The sequence below is a fragment of the Odontesthes bonariensis genome, chromosome 3 (assembly GCF_027942865.1).
Source record: "Odontesthes bonariensis isolate fOdoBon6 chromosome 3, fOdoBon6.hap1, whole genome shotgun sequence".
Classification (NCBI taxonomy): domain Eukaryota; kingdom Metazoa; phylum Chordata; class Actinopteri; order Atheriniformes; family Atherinopsidae; genus Odontesthes; species Odontesthes bonariensis.
This window is the reverse complement of record NC_134508.1, coordinates 36,583,785-36,597,885: the sequence shown is the minus strand read 5'-3', so window position 1 is coordinate 36,597,885 and position 14,101 is coordinate 36,583,785. Positions and strand designations below refer to the sequence as shown.

The following is a 14,101-nucleotide window of genomic DNA, read 5'->3' as shown; positions in this document are numbered from 1 at the left end:
TGCTATATGTGTCGTGGCTTCCTCAACACAAATAAAACAACACTGACTTAAACTCATTACATGAATGAGTCGATACGTTAATATTCAATAACCTGAAGAAATGTCAGTTAAACAAAAGAGGATTATACATGAAGGAGCACAGTAATTCCTTAACCCATCCTCAACTTTTTGATCCACAGACCTTTAAAATGAAAGTAAGTCAGGTTCACATTTGAATATGTTTTGGTAAATGGTTATATAACTTAAAATAAAAACATTAAATGTCCAATATAAAGCCCCTCCATGCACTTTAAAAATGTGTCGAAGTGCTATAATCTTTTGTAAAGTGACAGCAAAAAATTATTAAGTGCTTTTGGTGTATATGGTATTTAAATTTGAGAGTTAAAAAAAAAATTTAAAAAATCAAGGCATTGCTATACAAATTCACAGGCACTAATAAATTTGTGTGAGAAGATAAATAAATGGTTAAAAAAAAGACTGCCTTCAAGCGTAGCCAGACGCTTGGAGGATATATCTGGAGACACATCATCCCAAAAGCTGGATGACTATTTCTAGACCCCCAGAGGTTCTTCAAAGGCATGTTTTCCTCACTAAAAAAAAGTGGGCCTGGACATAAATTGTTAGGGGGACTTTGTTGATTGGATTTATTACAATTGTGCACTGTGAAATTGCTTACACTTTTGTGTGTCAGTTTAGTAACAGAGATAAACTTATTATGCAGCCAATATAAATGATCCTGTAGTGAAAATGCCTACTTTAAATGTAAATACCAAATAACATACTTCTTGCTTGAACAAATGACTTAACGAGGATTTAACAATTGACAATTTATGCATCCGTTATTACTCTCAGCGTTACTGTTGTATGGATATATTTGGGAAAAAGAGGCCCTATTGGAAGCAAACCTGGCCGAAGAAAAGACCACAGTTTCTTGCTAAATATTGAAAACCTCTTTTTAGCAAATACTAATAAGAATATGTAATGTAATGCAAAAAGTTTCAACCTATTTTGCACTTTGTGTTTATCTACTGTGACTTCACTCCGTTCTCAACAAAATGGCGACCTCTCTGAAACTGTTTCGCCCCCCAACAGTTATTCATGGTTGCTAGGCAACTTCATAACGCCGTGGTAAGAGGAGCAGAATGGCAGAAGACCCGAAACGACATTTAACGAGGTCAGTCGGCACTGTGTTTGATAAACTTCAATCTCCGCTCCTTTTTATGATGTTTTTCTTGGCAGACGGAGATTAATTTGACTCCTGGCACTAGTTGTTTGGAACGACATGTGATTATTTTCAGTGTTACCTAACGAGGATCCTGCTGTGGGTGCTTATCTGTAGGTATGTAATAAAAAAAGCGAACATTGTGTCTCATTAGTTACTTTTATTTAATATCTACGGCTCGAGAGTGAATTTTGAGACATGGGGTCAGAGTCGGTGAAGGTGGTGGTGAGGTGCAGGCCCCTGAATGACAGAGAGAAGGCTCTCAACTCTAAGGTGGTCCTGACCCTCGACCTGCATCGCTGCCAGTGCTTCATTGAAAAACCGGGGGCAGCGGATGAACCCCCCAAACAGTTCACCTTTGATGGGACCTACTTCATTGATCAAACAACTGAGCAGATGTACAACGAGATTGCTTATCCTTTGGTTGAGGTATGCTTCTGTTTTTTTTGCATTACATAACCAGCAGGCATGTTACTGGATACCTTAATACCAGCACACCTCATTATCATTAATGTATTTTTACAGGGTGTCACTGAGGGATACAATGGCACAATTTTTGCTTATGGACAAACCGGGAGTGGCAAATCTTTCACCATGCAGGGGGTGTCTGAGCCTGCAGCCCAGAAAGGTGTCATCCCTCGGGCTGTCGAACACATATTTGAGAGCATTCAGGTAAGTTAGGGGGATTGTTTTCACCAGTGCAGCAAATCCATGAACAGAATAACGTTGTGTGCAAAGTTAATAGTCATTTCTCTAGTTTCTGTCCAGGCTTGTCTAAGCTTTGTTTAATATTTGTGTTGTTTGTGTGCAAGCCAGTGTGCTGAAAATACAAAATTCCTTGTGAGGGCCTCTTACTTGGAGATTTACAATGAAGAAATTCGAGATCTTTTGGGAAGTGACACCAAACAGAGAATGGAGGTTAGTGTCTGTTGTTTCAACAAACAAATCAAGCTACTCTGTGAGTAAGAATTGAAGCCCGAGGAATTATTGTTCTTTGCCAAGTAAAATAATTATGGAACCCAGTTCATGCACTGCACTGCAGAGCTTGTGTTTTGTTCGCAATACTTACTGCGCATGTTGCCATGGTGACTTAAAAGTTTTTAAATAAATGATTCCTTAAAGGTCAAGGTGTTTGAGCAGCGTGCCAGATTTTGATAGTGTGTTTGTGTGCTTTTTGTGGTTGATGAATGCCAAGCTGAAAGAGCACCCAGAGCATGGGGTGTATGTGCGGGACCTCTCCATGCACACTGTGCACAGTGTGGGAGAGTGTGAGAGAATCATAGAGCAAGGCTGGGGGAACCGGGCAGTGGGCTACACACTGATGAACAAAGACTCCTCCCGCTCCCACTCCATCTTCACCATCCATTTGGAGATCTGCAACACTGGTAATAACAGTTTTTCGAAAAACTAATTCTAAAAGTCTTGCTTATGTAAAAGTTTTTGAATGTATAGCCTGTGCTTGTTCATTCACTAGTGTTATTTTAAAGTTGGTGTAACGTTCTCAAAAAAAGAGGCGTCAGCAATGCTGTGTGCCGTCGAATGAGGACCAGTTCGTAAAATCCATAAACTTGAAACGATCTTGCCAACTCTGGCTATTGTTAGCTATTTCAGTTACTTTCTGTCACATTTTGGATGGATTTCTCCCAGTAATAATTAAATATTGGTGCAAAAGTTGGTCCAGAGATAATCCAGAAAGAAATATGAAATATAGACCCATCATTTAGAATACTCTGCTAAAAGCAAATTTTCTTTCGTTTTGATATTTTGTGATGAAACTGAAAGTTATCTTTCCCAGATGCGGATGGCAGTAACCATCTACGAGCTGGAAAACTCAACCTTGTAGACCTTGCAGGAAGTGAGCGTCAGTCTAAAACCGGTGCTACTGGCGAGCGACTCCGTGAGGCCACGAAGATCAACCTCTCCCTTTCTGCTCTTGGCAACGTCATCTCTGCCCTGGTAGACGGACGCTCCAAATACATCCCCTACCGGGACTCTAAGCTGACTAGGCTTCTGCAAGACTCTCTGGGAGGAAACACACGCACCTTGATGATCGCCTGTCTCTCCCCCGCTGATAACAACTATGAGGAAAGCCTGAGCACGCTGCGGTATGCAAATCGGGCCAAGAGCATCCAGAACAGGCCTCGAATCAACGAGGACCCCAAAGATGCTCTGCTCCGAGAGTATCAGGAGGAGATCAAGAACCTGCGGGCCCTCATCTCAGGCCAGCTGGGCACCACTGACCTTTCATGCAAGTGATAAATCCTTTTGACTAGCTTTTTGATCAAATAGCATTTTTCTTATGTAAATAATATATCTTTAAAATAATTCAAAGTTTTTCCTTTTTCATCCTCTCCTGTGTAGCTCTGCTGGCTGGTCAGTCCCCAGCTGTTCCTGCAAGGCAACAGTCCAAAACTACCGAAGAAAAGATTAAAGAGGCAAGTACGGCCATTCCCACACCAATATATCACTTCTCATCTATGTGTGCATTGTGTGCGAACGGGTTGATTTATGGATTGAATTCCACTGTCTCTGCAGGAGTACGAAGAGAAGTTGGCCAAGCTGCAGGCTGAGTACAATGCAGAACAGGAGTCCAAGGCAAAACTGCAGGAGGACATTACTGCTTTGAGGAGCTCGTATGAATCAAAGCTGTCTAATCTGGAGAAGGTCCAAGCCAGTAGGGGGAGCTCTGTCCCTAAGAATGGTAAAAGAATACAATCTGCCATATCAAAAGCCAGTGTAGTTTCTGTATGAATTGGAATTATTCAATCATCATTTTGTCATTCTGTTTTCCAAAAGAGCTTGCTATGTGTCCACCACATGTATACTGAGTTACACTGTGTTGCTTCTCAACATCAGCGAGCCACTGCTCTGTCACTGCTGAGGAGGAGCGCTGCCTCAACACTGATCCCATGTGCCACAGTACAGCTGGAGCTACTTCATTAACAAAGGTATAATCCACCACCATCTTCCACCATCACCACTGATCATTCAAAGCCTGTTCTAGTTCTGAAATGAGTGTGAAAAAACAGCCACAGATCCAACTTATGGAATGATATTTCCTCATGTTGGTGAGCCAGCCTGCTGTGCCCTGTGCTGCAGTCCATGTCCAAAGAGATCCAGATGGAAATGGGATCATTCAGTCGGCTGATATCAGCACATCCACACCCCTGGACCAGAAACATGTCCTGGAAAGGTATGCAACATGTGCTGATTGTGTTTTCCCCTCCTAACACCTTGCTGGGTGTTGAGGCAATTACGGTGTTATGATGGTTTCCAAAATATTCACAATGTGTGATGCAGATGGAGTAGATGATCAATTTCCAGCTCTGTTATTTTCAGATGTACAATAAAACATATTTAGAAATATTTTCCACATTGCTTAGTATTTAACTTAATTATTTTATGCTGTAAGTAGAAGAGCAGGCTTTCTTTAATATACTTTATAAGGACTTAATAAATGGGCTTTTTTTTTTAGAAATGTCATAATGATAATTAATCCAGCCATGCAGCATCCTATTTCCTCCATCTCTCGCCAGACTGCAGCAGCTGGAAAAAGAGGTGGTAGGAGGGGAACAGGCCAGGAACAGAGAGCTACAACAGAAACACCGGCAGAGGAAGAACCTCGCTGACCAGAGAAAAGATCAGCTTATTCACGCTCTGTCAGAGGACAGTGAGGAGAGTGAAAGTGTGCTGTTGAATGTCTACAATTCAATCCAGGAAGAAGTCCATGCCAAAGGAAAGATGCTGGTCAAAGTCCAGGGCAAGGTGGGTGGCAGAAGCTGCAGGACAAATGTGAAAACGTCAGTGGGGATGAAAAGAGGTTCAAATCAGCATCTTACCACTAACAAGAAGGCATATGTATTCAAAGTTTTTGGTGACTTTGGTCAGATCTGAACTGAATACAGTGAACTACAGTATGAAAATATGAACATTTCTGTGTGGTTGGACTATTTTGCTTCTCTTCATCTTATTAAAGCTTTTGTATTTTAAGTTCATAGCTCAGTCCAGATTGTCCCAAATCAGTTAAATCTGGCCCATAATTCAGAGTGATGCACATATGCTACAAGTATTTAATTAACTTTCTTAACCTGAAAAATGGGGCTACTCCTGCCTCTTCAGGGATTTACAGATTTGGTGTTTAAAATGATTCTTTTATTGCATCTCAAAGCACATACAAGGTACATATTTAACGACTGGGCTCTGGATGTTCTGTACAAAACACTACAAAACTTAGATTAAGAGGCAGCTGATCCTGGATAAATGCAATAATGAATGCTCCACCATCCAGCCAACATGACCCTGTTGTGATAGTTAAAAGCAGCCAAACTGGAGATCCGTGACCTGCAGGCAGAGTTTGAAGTGGAGAGGAATGATTATTTAGCGAACATCCGCCGGCTGGAGAGAGAAGGCCAGCTGCTGAACAGCCTGTTGGAACGTATGGTGCCCCTGGTGAGGAGAGACTGCAACTACAGCAACTTGGACTGCTTGAAGAAAGAAGCGGTTTGGGAAGAGGACAGCGCCACCTGGAGGCTCCCGGATGTGATGGTGCAAAAAACTGCACTGCCTTCAGGTGGGGTTTATGAAGTTGGCATACAAAAAAAGGATTACCACTGTGAAAGCCTGTCTGTATTTAGTTTGTTGATTGTTTCTTTAAATATTGTCTGACTTTATTTCTTTCTCATAGCAGTGGCTCCAAAACTTTTAACTCGCAAAGGGTCTTGTCCTGATGCTGGAGAGCAAGAGGTGTGTGTGTATCCATTTCATGAGATCGTTTCTTAATTAAAGCACCCACACTTAAATACAATCATTGGCTCACTACTGTGTGGTATTTGCAGGTAGAAGAGGACAGGTACAAGGAAATGCTGGACCGAAGTGATAGCGAAAACATCGCCAGCGGCTACTTCAAGTCAAAGAGAGCCAGCCAGTTGCTGGGAGGTGATGCTGCAAAGGGACACGGTGAGACGAGAAACAACACACATAATAAGGACATAATAGCTAATTATCACAACTGAGCTGAGTTGGTTGGGGGAAAACGTTCACATATATGTATGTATCTACATATAAAATTATTTCTGCAGCAGTAATATGTCAAACAACCATATAATTAACCATTTCCCTCTTGTTGCTCCCCTTCTTATGTGGTTATTCTCCCTGCAGTCGTTCACTCTCCTCCCCTGGTTAACATGGCAGCTCACCTCTCTGTCAGCGGTTCCAACACTAACCCCCCAGTCAGCTCAGATCCCTTCCTACCTCGGCCCTTCCGCTTGGAGTCTCTATGTGTCCCAGTGTCCAATGGAAAGGTAAAGCGCAAAAAAAGCAAGTCTCACATCCATAGTGAGGGGATATGAACTCTCTCATGCCACATGCTGGTTTTTGACTTGGAAAATGTTGTACACTTTAATTGATTTGACTGTATATAGTAAATACAAAATAATACATGTTTTTTGTAGACATTGTACATTTTATTTAAGTAAATACTACCTACAGTTTGATACTACCATTGATTTTTTTTTTTTTTTTTGCACTGTACTTAAGAATTAACTTGTTAAGCTTCTGTAAAAAATAATTTTTTTTAAAAGTTAAAAATAATTATTATAATTTTTTTTTTTTACAGTTGCTTGCTTTCTTTACCCAGCATGTAAAACTACACTTGCTGCCACATCAAAAGCTGATTTTCATTTACTTTCCAAAAAACAAATCTATTAAACTGAACCCTAATGTGAACACATTGGTAATGAAAAAGATCTCAGACAAAGGTAAGACAGATTTATCGGGTCTTGGCAAATGTGGAACTCTGTGGTAACATGGGTCAGGTTATCTAGGCAGCAGTCACTGTACTACTGAGTTATCTCATGTTACACATGAACTCAGTTCTGTAGGCTCTGATGTGACGGAAGTAAACCATTTAAGTCTGAGCCAAATGCATGTGAATTTCTAATGAATCATCATTAAATTTGATCTGGGTGCAACGACAAAGAATCCTGTGGATGAATCACTTAAATGTTTGACAAACTCAATATATTCTATACCTAACTTTTCTGTGTGTGTATCGTTTTTCTCATTGTGGCAATGTCCTGGTGGCAATTTATTTTTTTCTGCATGTGTGCAGACATACTAGATAGTATAGTAATTAGTAACAAGTGATAATCTCCTGCAATAAGTAACCACATACTAATACAGTGGCTTCAAGCCACTGTTTAATAGCAATCGTTAAAATATGGCAGTGAGATAATCAATGGCATAGCATGTCGGTGATATCAAGAGAGCAGAGAAATGAAAGCCCTACTCTGCTAAGTTCACACAGAGTTGGTGCTTAAGTTAATCGGATCATGAAAGAACAGCTGAGCGGGCTTTCTCATCAACAGAGTGGCTTGTAAGAGGAGTAGTAGAGCTGATAGTTGTTCTGTAATGTGAGTGCTGAATGAAGCACAGAGGCAAAGACTCAAAGAGCCTGCAGGTTACTTTAAGCTAATCAAATTACACTTTAAACAGTCAACATGGAGTATCCATGGTAACGTCTTGGGAATAAGGCTGCAAAATTCAAAATGCTGGCAACACTTTCGCATGTACCGAGGCGCTTGGGCTGATGTAAAATATGATGCTGTATTTAGACTTTGCAAAGATAAAGATTTCAATGTACAACAATTTTACAGATAGACATTATCTTATTTTTTCAATCCGTGTGAACATCTCCAACTTTTAGACGGTAAACGTAGTTAAATGAACTCGTTTAAGACCGTGTAACTCGTGCATACAGTAGAACTTGTCATGGAAAGGAACTATTGATACATACATAAAATCTTGATGATCACATACTGGAAATGGCCTTTGCCGTTTAGAAAACACTGCAAAAACACCCAAAGCATTTTTTAACAATGTTGCTTCTCAATGTTAAAATAAAAAGCATAAAATTATCTACTTCTTTGAGGCTTTGCTCCAAGAAATATACCCAACAAGTCTTACAGGCACATCTGTGAATCTGAAACAATCAATGACAAATTCTGCTGATTTATGCTCAACCTTTATGCACTCTTAGGCTGAATTTTTTTTTTCCCTATTGGGCCTTATCAGGTATTATTTCTAACTGAATAAGTGAGTCTGATTAGATTTACAGTCCATTTCCAGTAAATGTGTAGAACTTTAGGGGTTTGAAAGGTGCAAGGCATATTTTCAGTATGTATTGGAACGTACAGCAGAAGATTTGTTTGGAATTACAAAAGGCTGCCCTTAAATGAGCGAGCATACGGTAAATACAGTCAAAAATGTAGGTGCTGGTATTTGTCTTTAAATTATTTTCTTCTCTTCATCCTCCTCTGCTTTGGTTTGCCAAAAGTGCCAAATTCTCCCTTATTACTCGAAGCCGATGGTACCCTTTGGCTCATTCTGAGCACTGCATTCACTCAGGCAGACTCCTGCTGTTCGCTGGCTTCAGTCCTTTAGCAGTCCGAGTTTTCTGAGAGCCTCCTTCCGATCAGCTCCCATCCCAGGCACCACCATCACAGTATATCCCACTGAGTTTGAGGCATTGTGGGATACAGGCTGAGCTGTGGAGGTGGCTTGTATTGGCTTGGCTGATGAGATGTTTTGTTGTTCAGGGCAGTTTGTGTAGTTCTGTAAGCTAGCAGAGCGCTCCAGAACAGCTGACTTCAACCCACTGGATTGAACAGGATGATGCAATGCTGACACAGGCTGTTGGTCATGTCTGGAGTGGTGATGGAAACTAACACTGCTCTGCAGAAGCCGGTTCTTGGGTTCTGTGGGTATTTGTGAAGAACAAAAGGATGGGCTCCTTGAAGGATTACAATTTGGTGGACCTCTTGCAGATCTGTTTGGTGTTGATATATTCCCCTCCTTCTGTTGCTCTTGATCTTTTAGGAGGCCAAGCTTCTTTAAAGCTTCCAGTCTCACCACCTGGGGATCTGTTGGATGCTTGACACTGCATGAAACGTCTAGCGTTAAGGATCCTCCATTTTGGGTTGTCACAGATATGTAGGCAGGAATCTGTTTGGGTTTGGGGGCCACAGCAGGAGGAGACCTTGAGACCTCTGAGTGGGATTTGTCAGATCTTTGCAAATCTCCAATGTTTGGCTCTTCCATCTTGTCCAAATGTATGGTGTGATCAACTTTTGGACATAAAGGGGTCTTCTTTGTGGACGCATTCCTCCGCAAATGAACCAGTGCGTCATAGGACAGGGGTCCTCTAGGTAAAGCACCCTCAGCTGTCCTGACCAAGTAGTCCTTGGGTTTTGTGGAAGGTGGAATCACAACATTAACCTCTAAAGGTACTCGTGGAACAGCAGGTTTCTGGTTGTGTTTGTGAGCAGGTTTGTTGTTAATAGACATTAACTGAGACTTGGAATAGACAGCTTTGTCTGTAGGAGTGATTGGTTTTGTACTGGGAACAGAACACAGAGAACTGCTTGCCACAACGAGAGGTGTAGGAACCAGGTAGCTCTGCATGGGTTTGGTGTCAACTTTCTTCTTGATGGGTTCTTTAGAAGCAGGTCTCTGTGAACCTGAAAAACAATAGAGCATGTTTGCTATGAGAAATACTGCTTCAGTGAAAACTGTGTCATTAATTCTGCATCTGTCCTCAAGAGTTTAACTCACCATTGAGCTTGCTTTTGCTCATGGACACTGACAGATCAACCAGTTTGGTTGCAAGGCTGCCTGGGTAGGGCAGTTGGTCAGGTTCATCATTAGAGAGTCCGCTATCCTCTTCAGTATCCAAAGACTCAATAGTCTCCTCCAAAAACATAAGACAGGCCTTTTCTTCAGCAGACAGGTGCTCCAGACTATCATCACTCTGAAATACAAAAAAAATCCTTTAGAAACAAACTCCACAGTGATAAACTTCCGAAACAACTCTGTCACCAACACTGTTTTGTCTTGCTATTTCAAGTTACTTTGTATGATGAGCTGCAGAAGAAGATTTATGGATTAAAGAGGATTAGCTCAGTTACTTACAAAGCCAGAATTGACACTGACAACACTGTCACAGCTGCCAGCACTGTCCATTTCATTCATCGTCTCCAGTCCAGTGCCACCAGGCCAGGTATCACTTTTGGGCATCCTAGTGCCCCTCTTATCCAGGGTTAGTGGCAGAATCTGTTGTTTTACTCTATAAAAGGAGAATACATTTAGATTTTAGTTTTAGAAATGTTCAAGATAGACTCTCTGCATTGAACAATATTGTCTTTTTTAGCCATGGGAGGAAGAAAAAAGAAAACAAAAAATCGCTGTGCTATAAAATTTGATTTCTAACAAAGCTTCAGCTGGCTTTGATGTTACCTGTCATTAACCTTATGCATTAAACTGTACTGAGTGCTGAAAGGATTATTTTAACAAATAGCTGAGGATGTTTTATGATATTTGAACTTTTTTAAACATTGTAAACATATATGATATTAGTAACAGTTAAAATAGTTTGAAAAAGAGAAAATATGAATGTAAGTATGTTGATAGTCACAGTAGCTTTATTGGGAATTTGGCTGTATTAATATACACTTGGGCAAAAAAAAAAAAGATGCTCGCTATCCCTTGTCTTGTGGTTATTCTTTGTTGTTTCCAGCTAATTCTTCTTCCATGTGGATGACTCCTTACTTTAGACTTTGTACGATTTCAGTCAGACTAACATGTTCACACACATTTTAAATGTTGAGTTTTGCTCCAACACAACAATTCATTCGCTTTGATGCATATCCTGAATTACAGAGAATGTGAAGCTAAGTCGCACTGTGTTGCATGCTGGGACAGAAGCACCATCATGTAAGGATTATTCTCACGTTACCTCTACCATTGTTTTGTGTATATATAAGTAGGTATGTATATATGTATGTGTATATACGATCAGCCAGTACATTATGACCACAGGCAAAGTGAGCAACACCTCTCATCTTGATCCAATGCAACACTCCTGCAACCTTGGACTTGCATGGATTTCACTTTGACACCTACCTAAACATCTCTGCAGACTAATCACCCCCAGTCGTATAGTATAGCAACAGTACTCCCCTAATGAGCGGTTACCCGCAGGGAGACAGCACTGAGCAATGCAAAAACAACTTGGGAAGGGCTAAAAAGCATGTCAAAGAGCCTGAGGTGTTCCCCTACCCTCTAAACTCTCCAGATACCAATCTGATGGGATCTGCCAGCATCCGTGGGAAGCAAGCCCAATACATGAAGATCTTCCCCAAAACCTAAGGATTCTTTTTACAAGGCTCTGCTAGAAGACACTCCAGGACACCTTCAGATGCTCTTTGACCACACCTTGACTGGTCAGAGCTCTTTTAGCAGGATAAGGAGAACACAGTCTATATCAGGCAGGTGGTCATAATGTTATGTCGGTATATGTAGGTATGTTTGACAAGTTACTTTGGCTTCTGAAAGCATCTGGCACTACCGTGGTGAAGTTCACTACTATTAACATTTTACCAACTAAACTAACTTAAATGTGAACTATCTCATAATCTTTTTCAGGGATACACCATTAACCCCATAACAATATTATAATCATCATCATCCAAATTGAAAAAGCGAACATATTTGGCAAAAGACTTGCAGAGACGTAAAGTCAGACGAGTCTAAGCTATTTCAGCGTTGCCTTGGAGACTGCCTGTTTTCAGTATGAACAGTTAGCCTATTGTCCAGATTGCAACAGAAAGCTGTCTTCATACCACTGTCAGTCATCATATTCTGAGACATCGTGGTGTGTCTCATATGCACAGCAGTTTTCTATCAAAACCCTGACAGTCAAATAACGGCAGGCTATCATATCTTAGAGTGTGTGACAGATATCTAACAAGTCATCCCCAGTGCATGTGACTTGGATTAGAGCACACATGGCACTCCTAATCTTCCTTTCTCGGATCAGTTTCAGAGGAAGTGTAGGGCAGCAGCAATGATCTCCTGGAAACTATACCATGTCCAGTTAGACCATGTTGTCTTGCTGTAACTTTCTTGTATTAGAATACTGTCGGGTTGTTCTTTAAATGTGTTGCCACTGAGCAGAAACCACCAATTCACAAAAACCCCCTGGGGGTCCTTAGATAAAAACCTGAGACTACTTTTTTGTAAAGGCAGTTAGACAAAATAAACTGTTCTTTAGCAGATGGCTATTTGGGTATTAGATTTTCACCAGATCAAACCGATTTTTAGAGAGCTGACGAGTTTCACTGATACTCTTACTTAGAGCTTGTATTTCACTATAAAGGACCCCGTGTCTGAGCCTTTTGAAAAGAAATTCACCTTTGGATATATTTCAGCACCTGAGAGACGAGGGCTGCTGGTTGGGCCAAAGGAAGCACAAAAGCACTCTTGTTCACTGTACCTGATTTGCCATGTCACCCCATCACTGTAAAAACTTTGAACCCGTATTGTCGCAACAGTATGTAATTGTCCCATAAGTCCTGTTGTATATGGGTCAATGTTTGAATCTGAACTGAGAGAGACTTGGAGATAAGGTTTTTTCATGGGCTGAACTGCTGCTGTGGCCTCCAAGTAACTGGAAACAGCTTGCTGAATAGTGGTAAAGTATTTTAAATTAACTGACAGATTTTGGTTGCTACATTAGCCTCTCCTATTCAGTTACAACATAGGTGTGCTTGGCTTATTTCCCCTTCCAATGACAAAAGATTAATTTATCTAAATGTTATCTCCATACAGATACATTTATCAAAACAGTAGTCAAAGCTAAAACAAAAAAGGTTATATGGGGGTTGATGCAATAAAATTAACTGCCATGTAAAACTCCCTGGAACATATAATCTCTTTCCCAATTACTTTTCTTTGTTGATTGTGGCAGTAAAATAGCAGCTGGCCAAGCCAGTCTTATCTACATTGTTTGAATGGTATTACGTAACAGACTGAATTATTAATGTTCCTTCTTTTTCATTAAAGTTCTCTCAGGTTTTGTTTAAACTTGAGTACCTGGAGTTCAACCCTCTTAACTCCAGGTTCCTAAGAAAGAATAAGACTAAGTTCATTTGATGGTGTCTTTCATCACAAAGATTATCTGGCCCAAATACAGTCTCCACAAAATACAAACACCTCCATGACTCATTAAGGTATGACGAATAAAATACTCCGGTGTTATCTGTCTGCTTAAACTAGTGTGGGGATATTAAGAAGCTGACTTGGCTGTCAAAATAGTGTGTGTATGTGTGTGTGTGTATGTATATATATATATATATATAAATATATATATATATATATAATATTTATATATTAAACAGCGTGTAAACACATTAAACAGCAAGTTTGTAGGTTACACGTCTGTAAGCTACAGAAACAACGATTAAGACAGTAAACACAGTTAACTGATGTAGAAAAGGTTGTTTAAAAACGGGTTTTGTAAGGTCAAAAATAGTTCGACTCAGGTGATGTCATTAACCTACCGTGAGACACAATTAGGACTAATCAAATTATATAAATGTTTACTCAATAACAACGCTGAAAGTAGCCGTTTGAAATTGAATCAGTGGACGATACCTGTGCAGGTCTCCGTACAGTCGTCAGGTAGGATACTCATCTCCAGATCCGAGTGCAAGTAAAAACGCGGTGGGCGCGAGGCTCTGCGACACCTGCACGGACGTTGTGCTCTAAGCTTTTAGCCAATCAGAGAGCAGCATTCTCCTTAAGCCACACGACTCCTCGACGTCATTCTACCAGCATCTATAATCTGTTTCCCACTCAAGCCGTCCGGCTTTTTATGAAAGTGATCCATAAAGCGTGACTGTAATTTTAATAAAAGGCTATAGGAATATGAATTAATGTTAATATGAGTGACTTTTTGGGTCATTTTTTGGAGAAAGTAATCTCCTCATACTCACCATGCCATACATGGCCTGTGGATAAAGTAATTGGCGGTATGTGTTTTTT

At 40.5% G+C, this 14,101-nt stretch overlaps 2 protein-coding genes across 4 annotated transcripts; one reads left to right on the top strand and one right to left on the bottom strand.

Moving 5' to 3' along the window:
- Nucleotides 1-1,326: 1,326 nt before the first annotated feature.
- kif17 (kinesin family member 17) lies at nucleotides 1,327-10,742 on the top strand. 3 transcript variants are annotated; one of them, XM_075461675.1, is made up of 14 exons: nucleotides 1,327-1,651; nucleotides 1,748-1,894; nucleotides 2,039-2,140; nucleotides 2,418-2,607; nucleotides 3,018-3,470; nucleotides 3,584-3,657; nucleotides 3,758-3,923; nucleotides 4,079-4,170; nucleotides 4,300-4,415; nucleotides 4,759-4,987; nucleotides 5,534-5,792; nucleotides 5,910-5,965; nucleotides 6,058-6,178; nucleotides 6,380-10,742. In XM_075461675.1, the coding sequence occupies exons 1-14, from the start codon at nucleotides 1,421-1,423 to the stop codon at nucleotides 6,568-6,570; spliced, it is 2,427 nt and encodes an 808-aa protein (XP_075317790.1). In that variant the 5' UTR covers nucleotides 1,327-1,420; the 3' UTR covers nucleotides 6,571-10,742. The 3 variants fall into 3 exon arrangements, with proteins under 3 accessions (XP_075317790.1, XP_075317789.1, XP_075317792.1); XM_075461674.1 differs by having other exon boundaries at nucleotides 5,907-5,965; XM_075461677.1 differs by having other exon boundaries at nucleotides 1,464-1,651; nucleotides 2,035-2,140; nucleotides 5,907-5,965.
- On the bottom strand, nucleotides 6,840-13,764 carry LOC142377506 (specifically androgen-regulated gene protein). Its single transcript, XM_075461678.1, has 4 exons — nucleotides 13,712-13,764; nucleotides 10,190-10,343; nucleotides 9,833-10,028; nucleotides 6,840-9,738 (listed from the first exon to the last, which is right to left on the bottom strand). Exons 2-4 carry the CDS (start codon nucleotides 10,292-10,294, stop codon nucleotides 8,651-8,653), a joined length of 1,389 nt encoding a protein of 462 aa, XP_075317793.1. The 5' UTR covers nucleotides 10,295-10,343; nucleotides 13,712-13,764; the 3' UTR covers nucleotides 6,840-8,650.
- Nucleotides 13,765-14,101: the final 337 nt, after the last annotated feature.

Excerpts from the sequence above, each read along its gene's own strand:
- kif17 (XM_075461674.1), top strand. The coding sequence starts at position 1,421 with ATGGGGTCAGAGTCGGTGAAGGTGGTGGTGAGGTGCAGGCCCCTGAAT. Across the intron at positions 3,658-3,757 it reads CCGAAGAAAAGATTAAAGAG|GAGTACGAAGAGAAGTTGGC; the intron begins GCAAGTACGGCC and ends CTGTCTCTGCAG. Across the intron at positions 6,179-6,379 it reads TGATGCTGCAAAGGGACACG|TCGTTCACTCTCCTCCCCTG; the intron begins GTGAGACGAGAA and ends TTCTCCCTGCAG.
- LOC142377506 (XM_075461678.1), bottom strand. The coding sequence starts at position 10,294 with ATGCCCAAAAGTGATACCTGGCCTGGTGGCACTGGACTGGAGACGATG. Across the intron at positions 10,029-10,189 it reads TCAGTGTCAATTCTGGCTTT|AGTGATGATAGTCTGGAGCA; the intron begins GTAAGTAACTGA and ends TTTGTATTTCAG. Across the intron at positions 9,739-9,832 it reads GAGCAAAAGCAAGCTCAATG|GTTCACAGAGACCTGCTTCT; the intron begins GTGAGTTAAACT and ends ATTGTTTTTCAG.